This window comes from Xyrauchen texanus, chromosome 7, assembly GCF_025860055.1.
Source record: "Xyrauchen texanus isolate HMW12.3.18 chromosome 7, RBS_HiC_50CHRs, whole genome shotgun sequence".
Classification (NCBI taxonomy): domain Eukaryota; kingdom Metazoa; phylum Chordata; class Actinopteri; order Cypriniformes; family Catostomidae; genus Xyrauchen; species Xyrauchen texanus.
Genome location: NC_068282.1, coordinates 6,858,660 through 6,883,322, shown reverse-complemented (window position 1 = coordinate 6,883,322; position 24,663 = coordinate 6,858,660). Strand labels below are relative to the sequence as shown.

Genomic DNA, 24,663 nt, shown 5'->3' with positions numbered 1-24,663 from the left:
TCATGTAGCTCAATGTAACGCAGTTCAATGGAAAAGAGGCAGCGAGAACTGGCTTGGCAATATAAATAATATTTTAATGACAAACACGGACATGCCCGTAAACGATCTCTCTCTCCCGCACCATCCTCCGCAGTCGGCCTTTATACCTCTCGGAAGCTTGATTAGCCTGATAAGGGACCGGGTGTGTAGAATCACGACCCGGCCCCACCCTCCACCCTGCCACACTCAACTAATTCTTAGAGAATGTATGGACTTATAAAATGTATACCTTAAATGTAGTCGCTTTGAAATTCTGCCATCAGTAACACGATGAAAAACAACATAGTCAGAGGAGCTGAATGGAAAGAGTTCAGTGTGTTCATCATGTGGGACACGGGCACATACTGACAGGGTCAATGGTGCTATTGTAGAGATCCATTGAGAGCCTTCATTCTGAAGAGAGAGATCTCAGTTTATCAGAGAGCTCTGTGGTATCAGGTGATATGAACTACAAAGTAAACCTTTCAGCAGCTCCCTCACCTCCCAACAGCGGCCCCCAAGACCTGCAAAAGCCTTTGTGCCTGATAGGTAGACTCTCAACAGACATCTCTGTTCTGGGTAGGGCTAGGAATAAGGGTTGGATCAATGTTAGAAAAAACCAGGAACACTAGTTTACTAGTGACCTTCCCATTCTGATTCCATGTTGACAAAAATTTGAGCAGCCATAAACACCAGAGGGTCTAGACTCTATAATCGCATGTCCTGTGATGTTGTTCAACAAGACATAGTGCTATATTGCAATGGGTAAACTTTCCTCAATACGGTTTATAAAAACACCAACAATGCCCAAAGTCTTGAGGAACTGTTAAAACGGGTCCCCAATCAGCTCTTGGCAGTCCTGACATAGCAGTTGGGAGCAGTAATGGTGTGTGTGAGTGGAGCATGTTTGAAGTTTATCTAGAGGAATGAAGTGGACCTTTGGGAGGGTCATTATCTTGTTTACTCTCCAGGGACAGACAACATAGAGGTCAAGCAGAGTGGACGCCCGTTTAAAAATAAAACCACCAGTTAAACTAAAAGATATTTTTCTCCCTTGCTTTGGCTCTTATTTAGAACAGGGATTTTCTTTCTAAACTGCCTTATTTCAGGCTTATTGTTTCTTCATCTCTACCTCTAAAATCTGACATTTACTCTCTCACTCCAAACCCATATGACTTACATTTTTCAGAAAATACAAAAGGAGAAATTCTGAAAATAATAATAGTTGGTCGTTCATTTCCATGCAATTACAATGAATGGGTACTGAATGTTTGAGCTTAAAAAAAGACAGTATAATAAAAGTGGTCAGTAGGACTATTTAAAGTCATCTGAAGCATATAATAGCATTGTATGAGAAACAGACAGAAGTTTAGTTGATATTCACCAATTAATTTCCTTCCATTGAGCTGTAAACCGCTGCAAGTCAGTCCAGTTCATAAACAAATCATTTAAACCTGTTTTGTAGGCTTGGGATTGATGACTTCTCTCACATATTGATAATCGGAAGATTTTCCACATGATTATCTATATATACACAGGGCCCTACAGTGAGAGTATTTCACTCAAATTTGCCGAATATGTACGATATGTACGAACCGGAAAAATTATTTACGAGCACAGTGTGCGATTAAAGACTACAAATGCAAATTATTATCAAAGGACAAAGATTATTTATTCTATCCATCGGTGGATGATATATTGTGTATATGCAACTTTCATGTAGCCTATACAATGCATTTTCGGTTAAAAGTATGTCTTTTTGTGGTTGACAGCTTGAATGAAACCTCTTAAAAGACACAGAGAAATTGCATAATAATTCTAATCATTCATTTTGCGCAGTTACGCAATATTCATACACTAACCTGCAAACTCAAAGTCACTTTCATTCTTGTAGTACAAAAACCTTCGTAACTTTTGTGTTTGTGTCCTGTGCAAGGAGCTATAAAATACATGTCAGTATTTCCTCTATATGCATTCAGGAGCAGTGCTGCGCCACTAAATGGGAGTCAGCCGTGTGTACACAACCACCCTACAATGTTAAAAGTCCGCCCACTCCTCTGTCTTATATTTCTATTAATCAAAAAAAGTGTGTGTCAAAATGAATGTTTTTTTGTTTCTGCTTTAAAGTGACGTCACATTAGAGCAGGCCTCGCCCATGACTGGTGAAAGGACTCCACCCACCTCCCAAAGCATACAAAAATTTGCGAATGTTAAGTTTGTGCAAATCATTTTACACCTGAAAATGCTTACTGTCAGTTATCATTGTCTCAGATTTTATTCGCGGAGACCAGAAATGCGCATATATATGTATGTATGTATGTATGTACGTACGTACGTACGTACGCACGCACGCACGCACGCACGCACGCACGCACTGGTAATCTGGCATACCGGGCATTTTCCCAGTGGGCCGATGAACTTTGGGGCCGATCAGGGGCGGACTGGCCATTGGTAGAACCGAGCGGGCCGGTGGGTCAGCAGTGTAATGGACCGAATGGGCTAAAATGAGTCACCGCGTTATACAGAACGGACCACAAAACAGCATTGTGATATACAGAAAAGGACAGCGAACACCCACCCGCTCAACTTTTGGGCCAGATGCCATCCCGGGCTGATTTCACATTCCAGACCAGCCCTGAACTCCAGTATTTACGCTGTCAGTCATTTTGGTTCTGATTTGTTGTTGCTGTAGTATCCGAAGCACGAGCAGTAAAAGGCAAAGCCCTCTTCCGGAAAAGGAAGCAGCAGCACATTTGCATTTAAAGTGACACACAAAATCAGCGTGTTTTTGATTCCACCCAAAAAGAGGCATTTATAACATGGCATAATAAATTATCCGAGGGGTATTTTGAGCTGAAACTTCAGAGACACATTCTGGGGACACCTGATACTTATATTACATCTTGTAAAAAGTGGCATAATAGGTCTCCTTTAATATTCACTATAATTACTCAATTCATATTGCCTACTGGATGACAAATCCTTCCTGACCGATGCAATAATCAAATCCATTTCTTGCTTTCAAAACAAGATTACTATAATCATTCTCTATTCAAATGAGTGCGGAGCATGATGGTCATGTCTGTGTGTCATGCAGAAGGCCTGTTCTTACCTCAGCTGTGATTGCAGCTTAGAGCCTTTGGTGACAAAGTCCTCCCAGGCAGGATAACTCGCCTACAGAGCAAACAGAGAAAGAGAGGGTTTAGTCAGGGTAACGATTACATTTTACCCAAAGGTCATCTGGTCTTCATCATCAATATTTTCTGTTTAAAAAACAATTTGTAATTATTGACAAGTCACATAAATCTATACAGTCACCCAGACATAAACTAGTATGAAGCAGTTTACCTGCAGAATTTGCTTAAATAAATATACAGAACTAAAGACCGATTAGTCGACTATTTGTTCAGGCAACCCACAAACTAGTAAGTCTATTTTATATTTTTGGCATATATGATATAGTATATATATTCTTAATTTAGTGAACGGTTGGCCAATGTTTTCACTTGACCAAAACTGTGAGCCAATATGCAAGCCACAAGTCTGACACCAAAAATATTGCCTATTGCACTTCGGTCAGACAAGGATGCTCAGGACGAGTGACACAAAATCAGCAGAGAGCTCAAAGACTGATTCTTATTTTTCGCATATCTTTGAAGGTGCAGAATGCACATAGCATTATTTGCACTAATTAGTGGGTTCACGAGGTAGCAACACTCGCATTCGAGCAGTTGCTGTCAAGAAGCAGCGCTAGATGAAGATGTAATCACCGGTAAACAACAGGAGATGAATGTGGAAACAACAACAGTGGATGTACAAGTCAAGAATGCATGTATGCCGAGGTCAGGAGATTCCTGAGTTTGTATAACTTGAATCTGAAGGAATATAAAAAGACATCTTAATGTGTCTCAACACCTGAGAAACAGTCCAGTATCTCATAGCAGTTGTAGCACGCATGCGCCAATTGAAGTATACTTTGGCCTTTAGGCAGCTGACTTGGTGCCTTGCTGCCTAATCATTTAATGGCTTAACCAACAGCATTTTTGAATAAATGGATCTCTTAAGGAAACTGGTTTAAGAACAGTTTGATTTACCTTATTTTCATCCTACCGCTGTATTCAGTCTCCAAAGATAGCATTTTCCAGCTTTTGGATGTAGCTATTGGCTATGGCCTATCCTTATTGTTGAGCCCTACTACCACTAACATGCAAACAAAAACAGTATGCAACAAGCGTGTCTATGGTATCTTACTGTATGCTCAATAGCATAAGCATGAAAATTGGGATGTTTTTCTAAGTACAATTTCACAGCATAACTTAAACAATTCAGTAATTTTACTTGACAAAACAAGAAGTTACCAAAGGTAACAACAAAATCAACAATGCAAATTGTGTAAATAAACTTGCAAACAGTGAAACCATGCAAGCACCTTAACTATTCAAACCAGGTGCAGGCTGGGAATAACAGCTTTGAAAAGTTTTTTTTTTTTATTTAACCCAAGGGTTGCAACGGTGACTGAGTTACCGGTTTTACTCAGTATAAGGGACAGCACCAGTGTGAAATTTGATACCAGGTAAAAGGGGGAAACATTATGAATGTAACTTACAGTATCAATACAATAACCTAATGATAGAATAGCCTTAAATAAAGAATAGTTGCCTGATGAAGAGTTTGCTAACCTTGATAAATGAACCTAAATAATGCACTGAAAGTCAGATGTTCTTTACCAAAGTAATCAACTTACACAGGCAGCAAAGTATGCACACTGACAGAAGATGTTTCATTGTAGGTAGTGAATATAATGTGCATGGTGGGAAACTTTAAGAGGTCTCGGATTCGGAATGACAAAATAAACGTTGTTAGACACACAAGACACATGCTTGAAGAAACACACTTTATTATATTTTAAGGAACAGATGACAGAAAAGCCGTCCACACACGACACGCTGTTTGTTCGGAGGCATGCGTTCTCGTGGAGCACACGTATGTAAAAGGTTCTCACTCTTTCTTTGTTTTAGTCTTCTGAAATTTTTTGCAAGAATAGTATCGTCTATGAGAATGCTCCAAATGACCTCAGACATCTCAGCTCAGGAGGGGCTCTGAGTTCAGTTCGATTTATTTCCACAGAACAGATCATTGTGTGCGCAACTCTCCAGGGTCACTTTATATCTAGCCTATACATCTGTGATTAAATAATAAAACACAAAAACAAGTTCACCTTGAACCATGATTTATATTTCAGTGATTATTAGCATCATTATAATTATTGTTTACATTTTAGATCTTAATTTTTATTACTAATTTTCCACTTGTTGTCATAGATGATGGTAAATTGTTAAGTTTGTTTTCTACCACTTCATTATTTGAATTGCTTTTTTGTTATGTTTGAAGTGCAATTTGACTTTAGAAATGTCTTTGGTTTAAGTTTATCATTTTCTAAATAAATTAATAAAATTTTCAAATGCAAAATCACTAAAGCAAGAATATTCAATATAATTGGATATTGTGATATTTTTTATAAAAATATTGTGAAAATACTTCTTGCATATCGCCCATACAAAATAAATATATTCACACACATTCAAAGTCATTACTCTTCCAAAGCAGCTAAACTGGGTCCTGGGATGAAAGGTAATAAAACACCAACATTAAACCCGCAACAACCCAAAATAAGCAATGTATTTGCCCGGAAAATTAAATACCTGACCAGTAGCCCATGAAGGAGAGAATGCACGGATGAAGTAGTTTCATTGCCAAAGAGATGTTGCCCTTCTCAACACACATTTCAATTGCACTTATTTTTTTCAATTTCATTTGAATTTTTTGTTAAAATAAAAAATAAAGTTCAAAGTTTGAAATCAAACTGCCTTGCGTTATTGTGTAATGTGTATGATGTAGGCTATCGCTTAACAAAAACTACCCCATAATACCACTTAAAGACTCAAATCAGTGGTTAGTCGGATTGTACGTGAACACTGCACTGGTGTGAAATTTGTGATATCCTGTTAAGTCCATTTACCACTGAATTTTACTCAAATTAGCAAATAAATATGACAAGGTTTTCTAATTTAGAATTGATAAATGATGATGCATTGAAAAACAACAAATAATCATAAATAATATTTACTTATAAAATAGAGTATTGTTTGAATTAAAAACAAATGTAGTATTTACATAATATTTTAAAGTTCATGCTTAAACTAACTTATTCAAAGTAGACAGTACTTAATATTTTCTGCTAAATTTACTTCAACACAAAACAAATGTCACTGTTCATTTTATAGATCAGCTCTTTCTGGTAACCCATGATTACAAACACAAGGGTGTCCCAAAGCAGGTTTTATCTCTTATGAATCTAGTGAACATGATTTGTAAAGATCCCTTCAGGGTTTTCCTGAGTCACTTAAAAGAACAATCCACCCACAATAACCCTCCTTCCAAATCTCTCCCTCAAACCATTTCCCTTTCAAATTCTCAGTTCCTTGTCTCTCAGGAGAAGACCTCTCTTGTGAAGTAACCTCCCAGTGATTTGCATTCAACCACATGAAAGAATTATATTATCAGTTGCTGTCTTCAAACTTTCTCATCTTTGCCTGTTCATTTGGTAAAGAGCTGGTGAGAAAGAGCTGGAGACGAAGAGAAGATAGAAAACCTGTCAGTCCACCGTATCAAGTGACAAAACAGACACATGTATGTTACCGTAGGCAGAGGTTTCAAACAGGATCACAGCCGCTGAATTTCAAACGTAAAAAAATGGCCTCAGTCGCAGACAGATTCTTTGATTAATAATACATTTAAAAAATAAAAATACATGCTTCCTTCCCTGTCTTGGGATCACGTTTCTTCAATAGCAGTTAACAATGGCCCAAGGGAGGCACAGCATGCAGCTCAGCATACAAACAGAGCACACAGCAAGGAATACCGTATCCCAATGCACTGCGCTCGACTATCCATTTCCAGCGAGCTGAATGAACTAGCATAATCCGCTCTATTTGACATATAATTGCCCATTTTAAATCCAACTCCATATTGAGCCCGTAGACTGACAGAATCTGCGAAATTTTAGGCAGAATGTCACAGACTCTGTGTGGGCATCCACATGTTCTGTACTATGCATACTATAGATCAAAATGCAATTAATTGCTGTACTGATGGGGGCGAGTGAAGTCTGTAGAGGGCGAGGCCGGGTGAGGAAGAACGATAAGGATTGACACCAGTGGGAAATTATCTCTAACAGCTGTTCTGTGTTGCAGTGAGAGCTGGAGGGGGATAAGAGTCAGTCCAGAATGCCGAGAGAGAAATGCACAAAGTCGTGTGTGTGACTGAGCACATTTGTTGCTGAAAAGCAAAACCATGTGTTAATAGTGTGTGAAAATAAAGTCTCATGCTGTATTGTTTATCCGGCTCCCACTTCTTCCTTCCCAGGTTTCGGCACCACTGTGACAGATCTTTTGCTCACTTTGTGAAGGAGGGTGCGCTCTACAGACTTCGCTCGGCCACACCCCATCACCAAAACTGCATATTGTGTAAGTTTTCCTTTTCAACTTAATATTAAAAACTTCTGAGTTAGATTGCCTCTCATTAGCATAAATGTACATGTCTGAAATAAGCACATGTGGGTGTGTATGAAGGTCAGTCTTGGGAGTGTGTCGCAGGTGTCCTTCAACATGAGTGCCCTGCGACACAGTCTTGTTTTTTGTCAAGCTGGTACAATACAATTTGCAATTCCTTATGAATAATGTCCGGAATATCATTCCATAGCTGTCTTTAGCATCGTTCAGTTGCAAATGGATCACCCAAAGCGCATATTAAAATAAAGATAACGCAATTCAGTCACAAATGTGCACAGTTTATTCGTGATAACATGTCAACAAACATGAAAATTGCTCATGCCCGTTTTTGCTCTGATTTGCACAAACGGGGGAATAAAGAAAAAAGTTTGAAAATAACAGAGACAATGTCCTCTTGTGCTCTCTTTATACTGTATTTCATTGGCTGCTGATCATTGCCGGTCTCTTGCTCATCGGGACAGTGCACACACCTGACAACAAGTCTAGATATCATGCTGGTTTGAATTCTGTCATAGCATCTGTGACTAGTTCGGATGTGTCAAAGAAATGTGCACACTACAAAGCCATTGGTCGTTAGACTTCTTGACGCAGACCAGTCTTCGACTTAAAACATCGCCTGAGATAAGACTGAGTCATGCAGTGTGCGCTAGGCTTTACAGGTTGGTCTAGAGATGCGATTCTCAGGCAGGTCTGTGCAAGGCAGCATCAGTATTATTAACACATGACAGCTGGGGGATTGTAGGATGGGGGAAGGGGGTGTCCTGAAGCAGGAATGTGCATGCAGACAGCTCCTCAGCTGTAGACTGCCGTCATCACAAACAGAAGACAGAAATCATTAGCTTCTCCAATACACTACTCCAATGAGCCGGTTCTTTTGAATCTACAGCACGAAACATCCGGCACTTCCAGTGTAATCCGATTCCTGAACTACGAACCAAATCAATAATTTGGCATTTGAATATTTAAGCTAATAAAAAACGAATACTTGAATATTCTATTATTTAAATGAAAGTAATGAATGAGAAAGAGACGTTGAAAATGTATTTATTTTTGTCATAAAGTTTGCATCACCATTTAAAAAAAAAAAAAACAAGCTTCTAATTATATCCAAAACAAGCTCATATCATGTCCTGTGTTTTTTTGTTGAAAACATTTAAACAAGCAATGCGTGAAAACCAAAAAAAGAACAGAATGAAAGCATTTAAGCTCATGCAAAGCGAAGAAATGTAGACTGACGCAATTAACTTACAGGACGACTATAAACACTCAACAAATAATAGTTATGTTTAAATTGTATGTCATGTTTTTGTTGAGAAAAACAAGCATACCCACATGCTCTGTAAACTATTATCATTTATACACACCAGTTGAAATGATGGAATGGCCCTCCGCTAGCAAAGCCTTTCTCGGATGCCATGTTTGTTGTTAACAGAAGCGTCGCGGGGGATTGCGTTGCAATGGGGACGCTGCTTTCAGATGAGTTTCACATATATGGGAGTAGAGGACACTGCTTATACACAACATTTAAACAGGAACCCAGTTTTCTCACAGTAAGCCACAATCTGGCAATAACCCGCTTTTTGTTGTCCATCTGAACGTACTGACAGAACGGTTTACTCATCAAATGTGATCAACTTGTGTCCACACTCAACAGCGCCACCCAGTGCATTCTGTTATAACTCCAAGTTTCAGTTTGTTTGTTCAGGATTTAACAAGCATCTCACTGTGTTTATGGCCAGCAAATCAAAATGTAGCAAAATTAGAATTTTTACTTTTCGAATACTTATTACAAAACGAATACTCTAGTATGCAACTATTCGTGCACTTCCCTATCCTGAACCAATGACTCTTATTAGCTGTTCTATGTTTTTTTTTTTTTCATTGTGAATAAAACATTTGCATCACTCAAAGTGGTTACTGAACTGATCTTATAATGTCGTGCAAGTCAAAAATGTCCCAATCGAAATGAAATAATTTTGTCTCACAAACATGAATTACTACATTAGGCTACAGAACACAGTCCAAACCAGGAGTATTCAATTAAAGTTTAAAGACGTCCTGTCTCTACATTTCCTTCCCAGCAAAGGTCCGGACAATAACTTGCATGGTGTCAGTAGTCAGTATATTGTAGCTGTATATATACATTTTATTAAATAGTTATTATAAATGTACAAGTTGGCAGCAATGTTACTTTGTAAAAGAAAAAAAGAAATCAAAACAGTCTCTTCAAAATTGAGAAAGGATTATGACACTGGGGCCCCAGAGACAAAGTCAAATTAGTGGAGTTTGGGGGATCTCCAACCAAAAGACTAAAATAGTTCATCAACCGGGTGCACTTTGATTTGGATATTAAAAGATAAATCAGCTGTTTGTTTTGAAGCTGAATGACAGCAGTCCAGTATTTGTGTTTGAATATTTTTATATACCTAAGTGGTATAGGAGGCCTTGTGACTAAAGAAAGATACATTATGGGGAAAATATGGAAAATGTAAAAGTCTGAATATCTACCAACAACAATGTACATCATTCATTTTCACAAAAATAATCTGTTTGTGAAAGACTTTAAACATGCTAAACATAATAAAGGCAATCTTAGAGGAAAATAAAAATAATAAAATAATCTGTTTGTGAAAGACTTTAAACATGCTGAACATAATAAAGGCAATCTTAGAGGAAAATAAACATTATTGTTTAAAGGCGCTCTGGAACCACAATGTCCTGTCACAAACCTGGTTTAGCTGAACGGTCCGATTCCTTTCAGACACATGTAGTTCACTTTAGTTCATTCTTGTTTTCTGCAGTGTGTTTTAGCTGAAGATGCCAGTATTTATATTGCTGATCACTGTATTTTTCTGCTACTGTCATTAAAATACAAACTTGAAGCGCTGAAACGGTGAGACGGGTCGGCCAATGTAATGATATTTCACGGTCCGGATGGAACCAAGCTGAGGTCTGGACCCAGACCACATCCTGCTAATTGGTGACCCTTGGTGTAAATTGTCACTGGAACTGATACTGTGTTTATTTAATTTTGTACTTCAGATCTGTGAGACTTCAATCAGGCAGCACAGTTACTAACTGGTTGTTCATATGACAACGTTCAGTTAAAGATACACATGGGTCTTCTTGTGATCAGTGAAATAATATAGGCTAATAATAAAATAATGCTAATAATTATAACAACAAATGTTTTCACATTTCCTGTTTGTTCAGAGTTTTTATGTAATATAAGGTTAGGATCAATTATTGGATTGCATTTATGCCCCTAAAATTATGTAAACATGGATAATTATATTAAATGTATTTTTATTTGTTATATCGGCTCTGTAGAAATTTGGCAACAGGCTGCTGAGGGCAGTAATTGCAATAAGAATTGTATTTCTTATTTCCAAACATTCTTCCTCAAAGGTACTGAAAGAATCGGTATCGTATTTGTGAAGTGTAATCAAAATACATTCCCATCCTTACCTTTATAGGCCAATTCATACAACCCCAACAAATGGCATCATCCAACACTTATTTGGTTTTGTTGAATCAGTGCGCTCATCCTTTTGGTTTTTGTTGGCGCTCGTTGGTGTCTGTTTTCACCGATTCAACATGTTCAATCGGCGTTTGGGTCCTTATCTGACTTCATTGCAAACCGTTGCCATGACAATGTGTTAAGCGCCACAGTCAACTCATAGAAAACGAGTGTGCGTGGCCTCACCTGCATTAATAGAGCAGGAGAAGTGCGTTCAATCACAATTAATCACCTTTTTGTAGCGATCTTGTTAAAGCATTCTGTCCCTTTATAAAGAAAGCAAGTTATATGTTAGTGTTATACTCTGTCTACACTTCAGGCCATATACACTGGACACGTCCACATGAACGTTCTAAACCATTTATTTGTGTTGTTGCCAGTAGTAGTGCCAGTGCACACAGCGCAAAATGGAAGGGGGCACTCATTTACAGTCGACACGAAAACAGAAGATTTCAGTGTAGACAGCATCATTAATTATAATAATTGGGTTCCATTGCTTTTGATGTGATGCGCCGCTCACGTCCGTTGAAGACAGGGTGATAAGATTCAGCAGTTTGTTTGGATGAAACACGTGAGGGAATATGTACAAACAGGCAAGACACTGACAGAGATTAAAGTTGCGTACACACTGCCAGCGACACCATCCCATTCATTTTCAATGAGAGCACAGCGACTTCCGGCGACACAAGCTGTCGCAACCATTGGCGACCAGATATGGGCGTGTCCAGCGACGCAACAAAGTTGAGACAAGTTTAACTTTATTCAAATTAAGAGCGACTTACGGGAGCGATATCCAATACGAGAGAAGATGGTAGAGCTCACGTGATCCTTCTCTCTCTCAGCTCCTGCAGTAATGGAAAGATCAGGGGACCCACCCTCTGCAGCAGCTCATCAAACTGGGTCCTGTCAAGCCTGAAGTACTGCTGGAACCAGACTTCATCCTGCCACTGCTCTTGCACCAGCTGGTGGTACTCACTGTGCTGACTCAGAGATTTAATGGTTATGTGGACCCAGACAGACCAGCGTTTGCGTTTTCGCCACTTATAAACAGCCACTATGGCAAAGAGCACGCCTTGTTTCTTGTTCATCTTTGATATAAAGCATTTTATATAATGATTCCATTTATATTTAGTATTTTCCCTCCAAAATTTTTGTTTTTAGTGGCAAGAAAACTGATTCGCTGACAACAGCAATGGAATGGCATCCGTGAATGTCATTTATAAATGTTACTAGGCAACCAGTAGTGGCAACGCCCACTAGTGACCGAACCGCCAGCCACTGGCGACCTGCAGCGAAAAAGTTGCCGGCAGTGTGTACGCAGCTTAATGTGTGCTGAAGCGCTCTTTTCACTTGTATGAAAAACAGATTCTTTATTTCTCAAAGGGCATCAAATCACACAGAAAATGCAAACACTGAACTAAATCCAGATCTGCAATAATTAAAAATATTAAATGTTCCAACATTTTATGGACAAACTCATGTATAAAATGTTTTTTTTTTTTTTACACTGGATTGCTGTCCTCAAAATGAACTACCAGAACAAATAAGTTCCCAGCAAGCACAAAACATTTGAAAACGTAGTTGTGTTTAATAGGTTAAAGCCTAATATCTCTACATGCTAAACATGATTAATAAATCGTACATAAATTATATATTAAATTACATATGTTTGGCTTAATTCGCAATCTCTTCCGTCTAAAAAAACGACATGCAAAGATGCAAGTTTGTTGTGTTTGTTGGATCAGTGTGAACAACATTCCATGTATGTTTCTCAACATTCTAAATACAACAGCCAACAAGGCAACAGAGGTAAAAACTCTTGGGTTATCTGTTGTCCTCCCGTAACCCCTGTAGTTTATCGAGACCTTCTGAATCCTTTAAAGAACTCTCTCCACCCAAGTCTGTATATTATGATAGAAAACAATCTTCCACAGTATTTTTACAGGTGGGAATGGAATTCTGATAGAGCACTCTAATAAAGAGTTGTGCTTCATTTTTGGAGGTGTCCTGATACACCACCCCCATTTTCATTGTTAAAGGTGAAGTTTGTAATTTCTGTGCTACTAGTGGCACCAAACGGAATTACAAAATTAAAGTACGTTTGCCAGCACCCCTTGGGCACATCACACCCTTTTGCACTCTCTGATTCCCTAGGAACAAATCGGTCATAATAAATAAAAGGTGATACATGTTTAACGTTGTAATAAACAAGACCAATAGGGCTGAAACGATTAGTCAATGTTATACATTTTCATTGTCGAATAGTCTTTTGATCTCATTTAAATTAACATGAGATCACATTAAACTTAATAATGATGTGTGAGAGCAGCACTGCAGCTCGCGCCTGACTGATGAGAACCACGCTCAATGTGGAATAAGTGGAGCCGGAGATCTTAAAGGAAACGCCCCGGCAATACATCTTAAATGTAGTTATATTTAATGCGTTATATCTTTATTAAAGATCAAACAATACAGAAGCAGATCATGTAAATAACAACAAACTCCAAAACTGGCATTTCTCTGTGCAGTCAGCGCCTCTTCTATGAGTTGTGTGAATGTCCCGATCTAAGGAGGAGAGAAGCCTGCCTCGAGCCCGAATGCTTAATGCAGCTAGATTATAACGTGATGGCTCGTGAATTATTGAATCATAATATATGTGTCACTGCGTTTCTAATCGTAAAGGCAATATGCAGCTTTATTATTAAGAGAGTTTTTTTTGTGAGTTAAAGATGGATTGAAGTGAACAAGAAGGTGAGAGAGGGTAATCATTACCCCATTATACACTGCAACACAATATGTTTTGGATTTGTTTTGGCTTGTTTTCCAATATAAATATCTAAAACTCCTTTTAAAAAACTTATATTTTCTTTAGCAGCTATACTGCAGAATAATGTTTTTTATCTGAGAATGTTGAATATAATTTGAAAAAATATATATTTTTTAAATGTTAAATCCTTTATAAAAGATGCATTCACCTGAGAAGCAGCATATAAGATATTTATACTTGCTTTTAGAGAATAGATCTTGAATAGAAGTATATTTTGTCTTTACTGCACTCATTATAGCCAAGTGAAAAAATACACTTATATACAAAATACACTTACTGTATATTTAAGATACATACTCTTCAAGCAAGTCTAAATATCGTTCATGTTGCTTCTCAAGTAAATGTATCTTGTTTTAAGGATTTTAAATCTTTTAAATTAGGGATGCATCCGATACCACTTTTTCCTTTTACGATCTGATTCCGATATCTAAAATCCCAAGCAGATACCAGAGTTGTTGTTTTTTTGCATAATCAGTTTATATTATATTTACATTATTACATTTACTAATTGGGAGTACTCTTTAATATGTAAAGCAACACAAACCTCTAATTACATATTATTTCAATAGAAATGTAACACTTTATTAGTAACTAGTATGCTGGATAATGTAGCAGCAAAATTAACAGTAATTCCAGTCAAGTTTTCAGTAGAAAAGAAACCAGTGTTCTTTTTTTTTTTTTTTTGATTTTTCCAAAAATGTTTCAACTTGCATCTGGACATTAAAGGATTCTGATCTCTTTTTTGTTCAATTTAGTTGTAAGACATCAGTACACTTTTCATTCACACAGTTATTTTTTGGAACCCATTCAACTTAAATATTGTTATATATTGTAAACATAATAATGATAATAAAAATGATTATTATTATTATTATTGCCTTTTAGAATTTGAATACAACAGTAATACATTTAAATCATGCACTTTTTAAACCCTCGTGCTTTTATTTTGACATTCTAAACTCTCTAGGAAGTCCTGTGTGTGTCTGTTTGTAAGCAAGTTCACAGCAGTTTAGTTCGCTTCTTTTTCAAATTGTGGTAAAATGCACCTCCGGTGCCGTTCTGAATGCATATTAAGTGAACCGATCAATTGAGCATCTATATCTGAGATGCTGTATATTGCGCACCGTGTGAAGGCAAAAATAGCCGCAAGTGCATCACCAGCCTGTGCAAGTTTGTGTCAACATAGCAGCACCTTTCACTAATGCACTGGCGCTGCGCATACTATATATTTACTTATTAAACACAACCGTTTGTGATTCACAGAGCTAATTGCACGTCTTCAAGTGGCTTTGATTAAAATGCATGAGTCATATGAACTGCTTTATTGGTGTTTTTATGGTTCTTTTATGTCATTTTTGGAGCTTGACAGAAAAGAAAATGACTAACACGAATTTGGATTGGGCTCGTCGGACCGATACCCGATCAGTTTAAAAACGCCAGTATCAAAGCAGTTACCATATCAGTGCATCCCTATTGGAAAACAAGACCACAACACTTGATAACAATAGGATTTTTGCAGTGAATTTCATTACTGAATTAAACTTAAAAGTATTTATTTTCCCTTTAATTCAGTGAATGTCATTTAGAGGTATTTTTAAAAGATGATTTGTCCTCTTTATTGTTAGCAAGCATGTTTAATACAACCTTTTAAGTCAGGGCACAAGCTGAATAATTGGTTAAGAGCTAATGATTAATTGGTGCAATAATCACCGCATAGTCAATAATCGTTCAATTAATCATTAATCGATTATTAAAATAATTGTTAGTTGCAGCCCCAAAGACCGCTATCACAAATACACAGGCCAGAAAGCATGGCAAAAATTTTACGACAATCACCGGATTAAACGCAACAAAAGCGCCATTTCTAACCATTTTGTTGCCCTAGGCTGTTGTTGACAGGGGGAGGCAGCAGTGTATTAGCGACTTGAGCGGCGATGTCATTACCGCTGCTCCCGTTTGCCAGTGATCTTATCAGTGGTGGTGTGTGTCATTGTAAATGTGATGACAATGTTTAACTCTTCTCTGTGTCTTTTAGCAAGTCTTCGAATTTTGGCTTTAACATTTTTATGCGTAGCAAAATTTATTTTTCTCATTTCACCCCGGCTGAACAGCTAGTTCAAGTAGCCTCATTTCACCCCGGCTGAACAGCTAGTTCAAGTAGCCTCATTTCACCCCGGCTGAACAGCTAGTTCAAGTAGCCTCATTTCACCCCGGCTGAACAGCTAGTTCAAGTAGCCTCATTTCACCCCGGCTGAACAGCTAGTTCAAGTAGCCTCATTCCAAACTCACGCTATAGGTTAAGCCAGAAAGGGAAGGGTGGAGCTGGGCAGGCCGCTCAAAATATAAAAATCAATGTTTTGATAGTGCCTGGGAGGCTCAATGTTTATACTTTTGGGGAAGGTAAGGGTAGCTCTTTTCAACTGTAAGTGCTATATATACCAAGAAATGTGTTCCTCGTGCTTAAATGGTGCTTGTTTAACAAAACCAGAGTAGATTTTCGCAGTTGTTGTTCTTAAATCATATATTCGGGTCATGGGTCAATACCCATATCCCTGGATGAAGTATGTTCCAAATATATTCATACTACTCACATAAGAACATACTGTTTAACTGGCAAATATAGTGTGTCCTTCACCAAATACAGTACATACTGTGACTGTGCATGGTTTAGGACACAGGGTTGTATTTAATTTTACTAATTTCTCAAGGTGGTAGAACATAGGAGCATCAGATTCTTCAACTAAATGGCAGACTTTACACACCCCATCAGCCATGCTTCACTTACAATAGCCTCAGAGTGCAATTTATCTTTGCACTTCTGAAATTCACAGCCTACGCTTACCCTTACACAAAGAGCCGTCTCTCTGCTGTTTGACATTTCTAAGAAGTAAGCTGCAGCAAGTGAGGTACTTTAAGTGCATTATTGTTGAACTTGTGGAAATTAGGTGCATCGTTGCACATAATGTATTATGTCAGGGTGCATATGTTAGTTATATCCAAAATAAATGTACAACATTGCTAATATAGAAAGAATTGGAAAGTTTAAAACGTCTAATCCACCCTATACTAAAGCTGCTCGAATATGGCAAAAATCATAATCATGATTATTTGGTCAATATTGAGATCACGATTAACTCATTTACATAAAAAAAACATGTCTTTTTAACAGTGGATTTCCTTGAACTTGAAATGTGAGCTGCACTGGGTAGGGAAGGAGGCTATTGTCATTTAAGATAATTATTTTATATCAAGTATGGTAGTCAAATAAAGAAAAGCCTCCATCGCCATCATTTACAGCAGGGGTGCTCACACTTCTATGGAACGAGATCACATTTTTCACCCAGTTATTGCAACAAGATCTACCATGTACAATAAGGGCTATACAGCCGTGGCCAAAAGTATTGGCAGTGACATACATTTTGTGTTTCGCAAAGTTTTCTGCATCAGTTGTTGATTCACATTTTTTCTAGATTATTGTGCTGAGTGATCAGATGCATTTTAAATAAAACCGTTAATGTCAAGTCCTGATTAAACATTGTATTCAACATTCTCAGATAACAATTGTTTTCTTCTGCTGTATAGTTCCTAAAGTAAATGTACATTGTTTAAAAGGAGTTTTAGATATTATTTTGACCGACTAATCAAAAATATATTTTGCTTCTGTGTATAATGGGCACTCTCTCACCTTTGTTCACTTCGATCCAACCTTAACTCGCATAAAACAAATGTTCTTCTCTTAAAAGAGCTGCGTATTGCTGATTTTCATCATGATAAGATACACACAGTGAACGTGACACATATATTATGCTTCACTATGTTGCATGCCATCACGTTATAATCTAGCTGCAGGAAACGTGCGCGAGTGACGAGTGTCCCCGCACCAGAGCGTGCATCAGCCGGGAGAAGATTCAATCTCTTCCCCGGTCACTTCCCGCAACTCATAGACAGCGCTGACCACACAGAGAAATGCCAGTGATCATTGCAATGATTAATCATTAGCTCTTAACCCATTATTCAGCTTGTGCCCTGACTTAAAAATGCTTACTAACAATAAAGATGACAAAATCATATTTTAAAAATGCCTCTAAATGTCATTCAATGAATTAAAGGGAAAACAATACTTTTTATTAAGTTTAATTCAGTAAAGAAATTCACTGCAAAAAATCCTATTGTTATTAAGTGTTTTTGTCTTGTTTTCCATTTAAAATGGTCTATAAATTCTTAAAACAAGATGCATTTACTTGAGAAGCAACATAAGATATTTAGACTTGCTTCAAGAGAATGTATCTTAAATATAAGTGTATTCTGTATACAAGTGTAATTTTTCAATTGGCTATATTTCTGTGAGTGCAGTAGTCCAAATATACTTACATTCTTTTTTTAAAGGATTTTTAGATTTTTTTAAATATTTGTATTTTTAATATTATATTCAACATTCTCAGATAACAATTTTATCTTCTTCTAAAGAAATTGTACTTTGTTTTAAATTAGTTTTAGATATTTATATTGGAAAACAAGCAAAAACAAAAACAAATCCAAACCGTATTTTGTTGCAGTGTATAATGGGGTAATGATTACCCTCTCTCAACTTCTTGTTCACTTCAATCCATCTTTAACTCACATAAAACAAATGTTCTCTACTTAATAGAGCTGCATATTGGCAGGGGCATAGGCTATAACATTAATGTGAAGAGGAAAAAAAAAACAAAAAAGCTAAACTGTTAATTCAGCCAACCCTAAGGATAAGTCTGGTTTAACAAGATAACTAGTTTAATGGGAGTTAAACTTGATCGGTTACTGTCAAACTTAGCTATCTATAACCATACATCCAAACAATATCTAACGTAACGTAGGTCCCAGTTTATAGGACTATGTCACCGTGCACAGAAATGTAAATTTAACAAGAACACAAGCATGTACCACTACATTTTAGCCGATTTTGTTTGTTGGTTTGTTTGCTAAACGTTAACCTTAACTGTCGGGGTCCCAGTCATTGCGCGGCTGCATTCATCAGTAGTTTTGAAGGAAGCTGAGAGGATGACTGCACCGGCTCTGTCTTCTTGCAGTCGGAGACGGAGCAACTTTCTGCTCTTAAGTTTATTCCGTGCACTGTCAAGTGCTTCATTATATTTGTCATGTTGCCGGTCTTGGCAGCAATTATCTTGTCGCAAATACTGCGTTGCGAGCTGTTGGCATTGAGCCTTGTGAAACGCAGCCACACTTTTTATCTTTTCCACATCTTTTACATCTATGGGGTTGGAACACATACACACTACAGCCTCACATGTGAGCCATGTCTCTGGGCATTACCGGCATAAACTTGTGTTTTTCCTTGATGCTTAAACACTGCCAATCACCGGCACTTTTAGATTTGGGCACATCTAGCATGCTACATGCTTATCACTGACGTTGACGAGATTAACCCCTTAGGTATCGAAATTTGGTACCGAACAACAAGACATTTTTCGATACTCGATTGTTTAGAGGCAATTCAGTCGGTGCCAAAAATGTATCAAACTCGACACCCAGCCCTACGTGTTGACCGCACAGAAAAATGCTAGTTTTGGATTTTGTAGTTATTGACATTTTATTTTAACTTTAATAAAGCTATAACGCATTAAATATAACTGTATTTAAGATGTTACGCCAGGGTGTTTCCTTTAAAGACGCTCAAAACGCAAGATTTGCTCCAGCTCCAGTTATTCCACAATGAGCGTGCTTCTGCATTTACATTTGTATATTTGCATTATAATTCCCTAATACTTTGCAATCTACATCACCTGAAGCTGTTTGGAATGTTTAGAGTGCATCTGGACTGTGAGCTGTGTAATTCTTCCTCTCCTCAGTCAGGCGCAAACTGCAGTGTTGCTCTCACGCGTCATTATTAGAGTTTAATGTGAACTCATGTTAAGTTAAATGAGAAAACAACTATTTGACTACAAAAATGTTGTATATCTTGTCGATAGCGTCGACTAATCGTTTCAGCCCTACTTTACATGCATGCAATTTCATGCACACACACACTCATAGGGATATCCTGCATGCTTCCCCCTTCCTGTGAATCAAGTGGTCTATTTCCAAATTAACAGCATGCATACAAATGGATGGCTACTATGACCTTGCCAAAAAAAAAACTGCTGGTCCATTCATTAGTTTCTTCCATTCAAAGACAGAAGCCTCAAATTTTCAATTAAAACCTAATTATTCAAGGAGAGAAATGTTAGGACTGATAAACAACCGTTATGAAATATAAAGATGCAAACCAATAAGTAACTACGTTAACATGCACTAAAGAAAGTTTAAGAAATCTGCATGCTGAAATGTCATGTAAACGAGAACGTGATTTCATTATGCTGCTCAAGGGATTAAGAGAAAGCGGTATACCCCACCTGGGTTTTCTCCCGGAGAACGTGATGTATGTGGCCATATAAACGCAAAAGGGCCGCTCTTATAGGTTTTATAAGAATGTACATACATACCGGATAAACAAGCATCATAGGATGAAGCCTAACAACTAGTCAACACAGTGGAATTACATTTCTCTTTAGTACAGTGGGAAAAGGAGAAGAAAAAAAAAACACTTTAAATGATAACCATTTCTATACACCAATGTAAAATATTGACTGTCCCTCATGTTTTCATATATGCTTGTACACTGGGGGAATCCCAGACTTTTACATAAGAGGGAATGTGAACTTCCCTTAATACTTGTTTACTTTATTCTGATTGGATATAGGTTAGTTAAAATAAGCTATTAGATCAACATTATGATATATAGTTACTAAAAAAGAAATTATAATGAAAATTCCAGTCATCATTATCTGCATATTCCATTACAAACCAACAATGTTAGGTTTGCATTTTCAGTTCCCCTTTAAATATTCCACTTGCACTGACCATTCTTTTGCTACCCTTCTCAGCTACTTTTCATATTTAGCCCAAAAATTGCTATCACAATAGCGAAGCAACAGAGAATAAAATAGTGAAGTCTTCCTCGGATGGCATGTTTGTTATTTGTACAAGCGTCGCAGGGGAATTACGCTGCTGTGGTGAAAGCAGCTTACTGACCGAGCCGCATGTAAATGGGAGTAAAGAGTATGCCGCTTATATGGTGCATGTAAACCAGAATGCTGCTTTATTGCAATAAGCTGCTTTCCCCATGTAAACTTATATAAAAAATCAAGTTCTTAATATACAGCATAGAGGTAAACTGATATATCGGTGCCAAAAGATGCTATAAGGAACAAAAGTCAGGCCGATAGATTTAATTTTTTTTATTCCTCTGTGGCCGGTTAAGGATGATTCTACAGTTATATCAAGTGACTGACAATATTCATTCATATTTTTATCCTCACAAAATAGAAATGTGGTTATTTTTATTAGGGATGCAGTGATTCCACTTTTTCTCTCACTAAACTCACTGTATCTGCGATTCCGATCCGATACCAGGATGGTTTATTTACATTTTTACCAGTTTGGAATACTGATAGCTCACTGAGTGGAATTGAGAATACACTTTTATATGAACAGAAACATACACCTCTAACTACACATTATTTCAATATAAAGACATTAAGAAAAACTTTGTACATTTCTTTTTTCAACTTGTACCTTGACTTATAAGGAATCAGATCTCATTTTTGGTTATGGTCATGACAGTAAACTAATATGTTTTTTTTTAATGTTGATCATGTGAAAAACAGGATTGATGTGTTTTTTTTTGTTCTACGGCATTATACCTCTCTGAAAAAAAGTGTATACTTGAGTGCATAAATGTTAACTGAGCTTTTATGTGAGTTATAGTCTAGGTATTTTAATTCAAGAACCAAAGCCTAACTCATACACTGTGCAATGCTTACAACAGGACATAACATGTGCTCAATAACTTCCTGCTCACCTGTGCGCACATGCACGCACGCACGCACACACACACACGCGAGTGCATTATAGTACATTTTCTCCAAATCACATGATTAGTATATCATTTTCAGAGATATATGATGAAAATATATATATTATATATATAATTCTAAAATACCCTCAAAATTGCACTAAAAGGCATTGTCCAGCTCTTGTTCCTGTGGTCTTCATAAAGGGTGCCTAAAAGATGGTGACTTCCCATTCAGACAGAGTCATACATTTCTATCAGTGTCACTGCTGCTAATGCTGGTTAGAGATAAGGGTATAATGTTGCACAGCATGTACCACTGAGACTGTTAACTAATCTCCTGATACATGCAATTAAAATGCCACATTTCATATTGACTGTGTTGTCAAGAAATTATTGTGGTGCTTTGATATGTATAATTGTGCTGAACGATTACCATATTCTTGTACCATTTTATTTTACATTGGCAATAAGATCTTTGTCCTCATGTGCACTTGTAAACTGTTGTCTGGCTTTTTTATGGCGGTTTTGGAGCAGTGGCTTCTTCCTTGCTGAGCAGCCTTTCTGAATATTTCGATATAGGACTAAATTTACTGTGGATATAGATACCTGTCTACCTGTTTCCTCCAGCATCTTCACAAGGTTCTTTGTTGTTGTTATGGGATTGATTTGCACTTTTCGCACCAAACTACGTTCATCTATAGGAGACAGAATAAGTCTCCTTCCTTAGTGGTATGATGGCTGTGTGGTTCCATGGTGTTTAAACTTGCGTACTATTATTGACACAGATGAATTTGATAACTTTATGCGTTTGGAAATGACTCCCAAGGATGAACCAGACTTGAGGAGGTCCACATTTGTTTTTCTGAGGTCTTGGCCCATTTATTTAGATTTTCCCATAATGCCAAGCAAAGAGGAACTGAGTTTAAATGTAGGCCTTAAAATACATCCACTACACCTCCAATCAGCAGCTAATTGGCTAACTGTCTAAAGGCTTGACATTATTTTCTGGAATTTTCCAAGGTACAATTAACTTCGTGTATGTAAGCTTCTACCCACTGTAATTGTGATATAGTCAGTTAAAAGTGAAACAATCTATCTGTAAACAATTATTGGAAAAATTACTCAATTTGATGTCTTAAACGACTTGCCAAAACTATAGTTTGCTAATATTAAATCTTAGGAGTGGTTAAAACTACTTGTTTTAATGATTTCAACCTAAGTATATGTAAACTTCTGACTTCAACTGTATATGCCATGTTTACATGATACGCCAAGGTACTTCAAATAGTACAATTATAACATGTCCAAAAATCAATCATTGTAAGCTTGAATAATGTATTATTTCCCAATACTTTACATACATTATGGCTTTTAAACTTGTACATGCACACGTATCTAAGATCATCAGAGCCTACACTGATGTTAATAGTGATTTGAAGAGGACACACATCACAGGGCGGCTGGATACACATCTATCAGACGCCGGCCAACCACAGAACTGTTGCCAACCCTCCACAACAGCTGGAGAATAACTTATCCTGAACATTTTAACAGACAGGCACCGAAGCCACACATGATGTTTGGGGGAAATAAAAGCATATAATGTCTTATTTTAATTAAACAGGGGCTCACCTTCATATCGTTCATGATGATTTGGAAGAGCCCTCCCAAAGCGCTGCACTCCTTCTCCATTCCCGCATCCATTTTACCAACCAAAAAAAACACACACAGCCTTGACACTTCTCCTTATGAAACCTCGTCTGGAAACCTGCTGTCAATATCTAAATGGTGCGGTACGAATCGGTTTTGTAGGTTATCGTGCGAATAAATCAAAAGAGGATTAATTAAAGCAGAAATAGTGAGTGTTACTACGATTTCGAGCGGTTAGCGCGCGCTGATTGGCTGCCCGGCGCAAGTAAACTAGTCCCAGCCACGCAATTTACTAAACTTCGGAAAATGGTCCACATTGACACAATAAAAAAAACGTGGATAAAATACCTAAAAAAAACGCTAATTTTAAGTTGGTCTCCAGATAAAGAAAAATAAGTGCCACGTATGCACAGGTACACCTGCAAAACAAATCGACGGTTGAAAGTCTGCGCCGAAATACCTGGCTCGGCGTCTTCAAAAGCTCGGAACGATAGTCACGTTAGTTACTTTCGCAACAATCTTCGTGTTTTTTATTCCTCATGGTTTCATTAAGTCCATCCAGCCGATGTGATGATTTCGAGCGCTTGCGGTGTGAATGGAGCTTTTCCGTGTCGAATTAATACGGCAATGCCTGACTAAACTTCCGACTCCTCATAGATTCCACAGCGTGAGTGGTAAACATTATTCACTCTCTCCCTATCGCGCCTTCCAACTCGCTCGTGTGGAAAGGCTGGCACACGAACTCAACTGGGGGGGCGGGGCTTGAAGATTTCGGTGATCTTCGTGTGTTTCCGTCAACGTTCCTATAAATGCGCGTTTTATCTTGCCCAATTTTCTCTTGTACTGTGGTAAAAGTTTGTTTATTTTAGGTATTATCCAATTAAGGGGCCAGATAAAAGTCGTTAAATTATTGCTGTGTAGTCTTTTACATATGACTGCATTCCCTGTAGCTTTCTAAACATTTTACTGTAAATAAATTAAATTGTACTTTATTATATTTTTTTTAAAGAGAGAGTACACAGAATTAGCCCCCCTATTCTATTAAATGAGTCTATACACCAATAATTAAATAGTATTTAAAAGAATAAAACCTATGAGTCAGCTTCATTGTTATCTTGCCCAACCCTGTGCTATTACCTGACATTACAAAATTAGTTCACCTCTCAGCGGTCTCATAGCAACACAG

The 24,663-nt window shown here is 37.5% G+C and overlaps 1 protein-coding gene across 2 annotated transcripts in view; it reads right to left on the bottom strand.

Moving 5' to 3' along the window:
- mtss1 (MTSS I-BAR domain containing 1) overlaps window positions 1–24,129 on the bottom strand; it is an 85,482-nt gene extending 61,353 nt beyond the window's left edge. For both annotated transcript variants that reach the window (XM_052130583.1, XM_052130584.1), the window contains exons 1-2: window positions 23,460–24,129; window positions 3,131–3,192 (exon numbers count right to left, since the gene is read on the bottom strand). In XM_052130583.1, the coding sequence (XP_051986543.1) occupies window positions 3,131–3,192; window positions 23,460–23,531 (134 nt within the window). In that variant the 5' untranslated portion in view covers window positions 23,532–24,129. The remainder of the gene's footprint in view (window positions 1–3,130; window positions 3,193–23,459) is intronic.
- Between the last annotated feature and the right edge of the window lie 534 nt (window positions 24,130–24,663).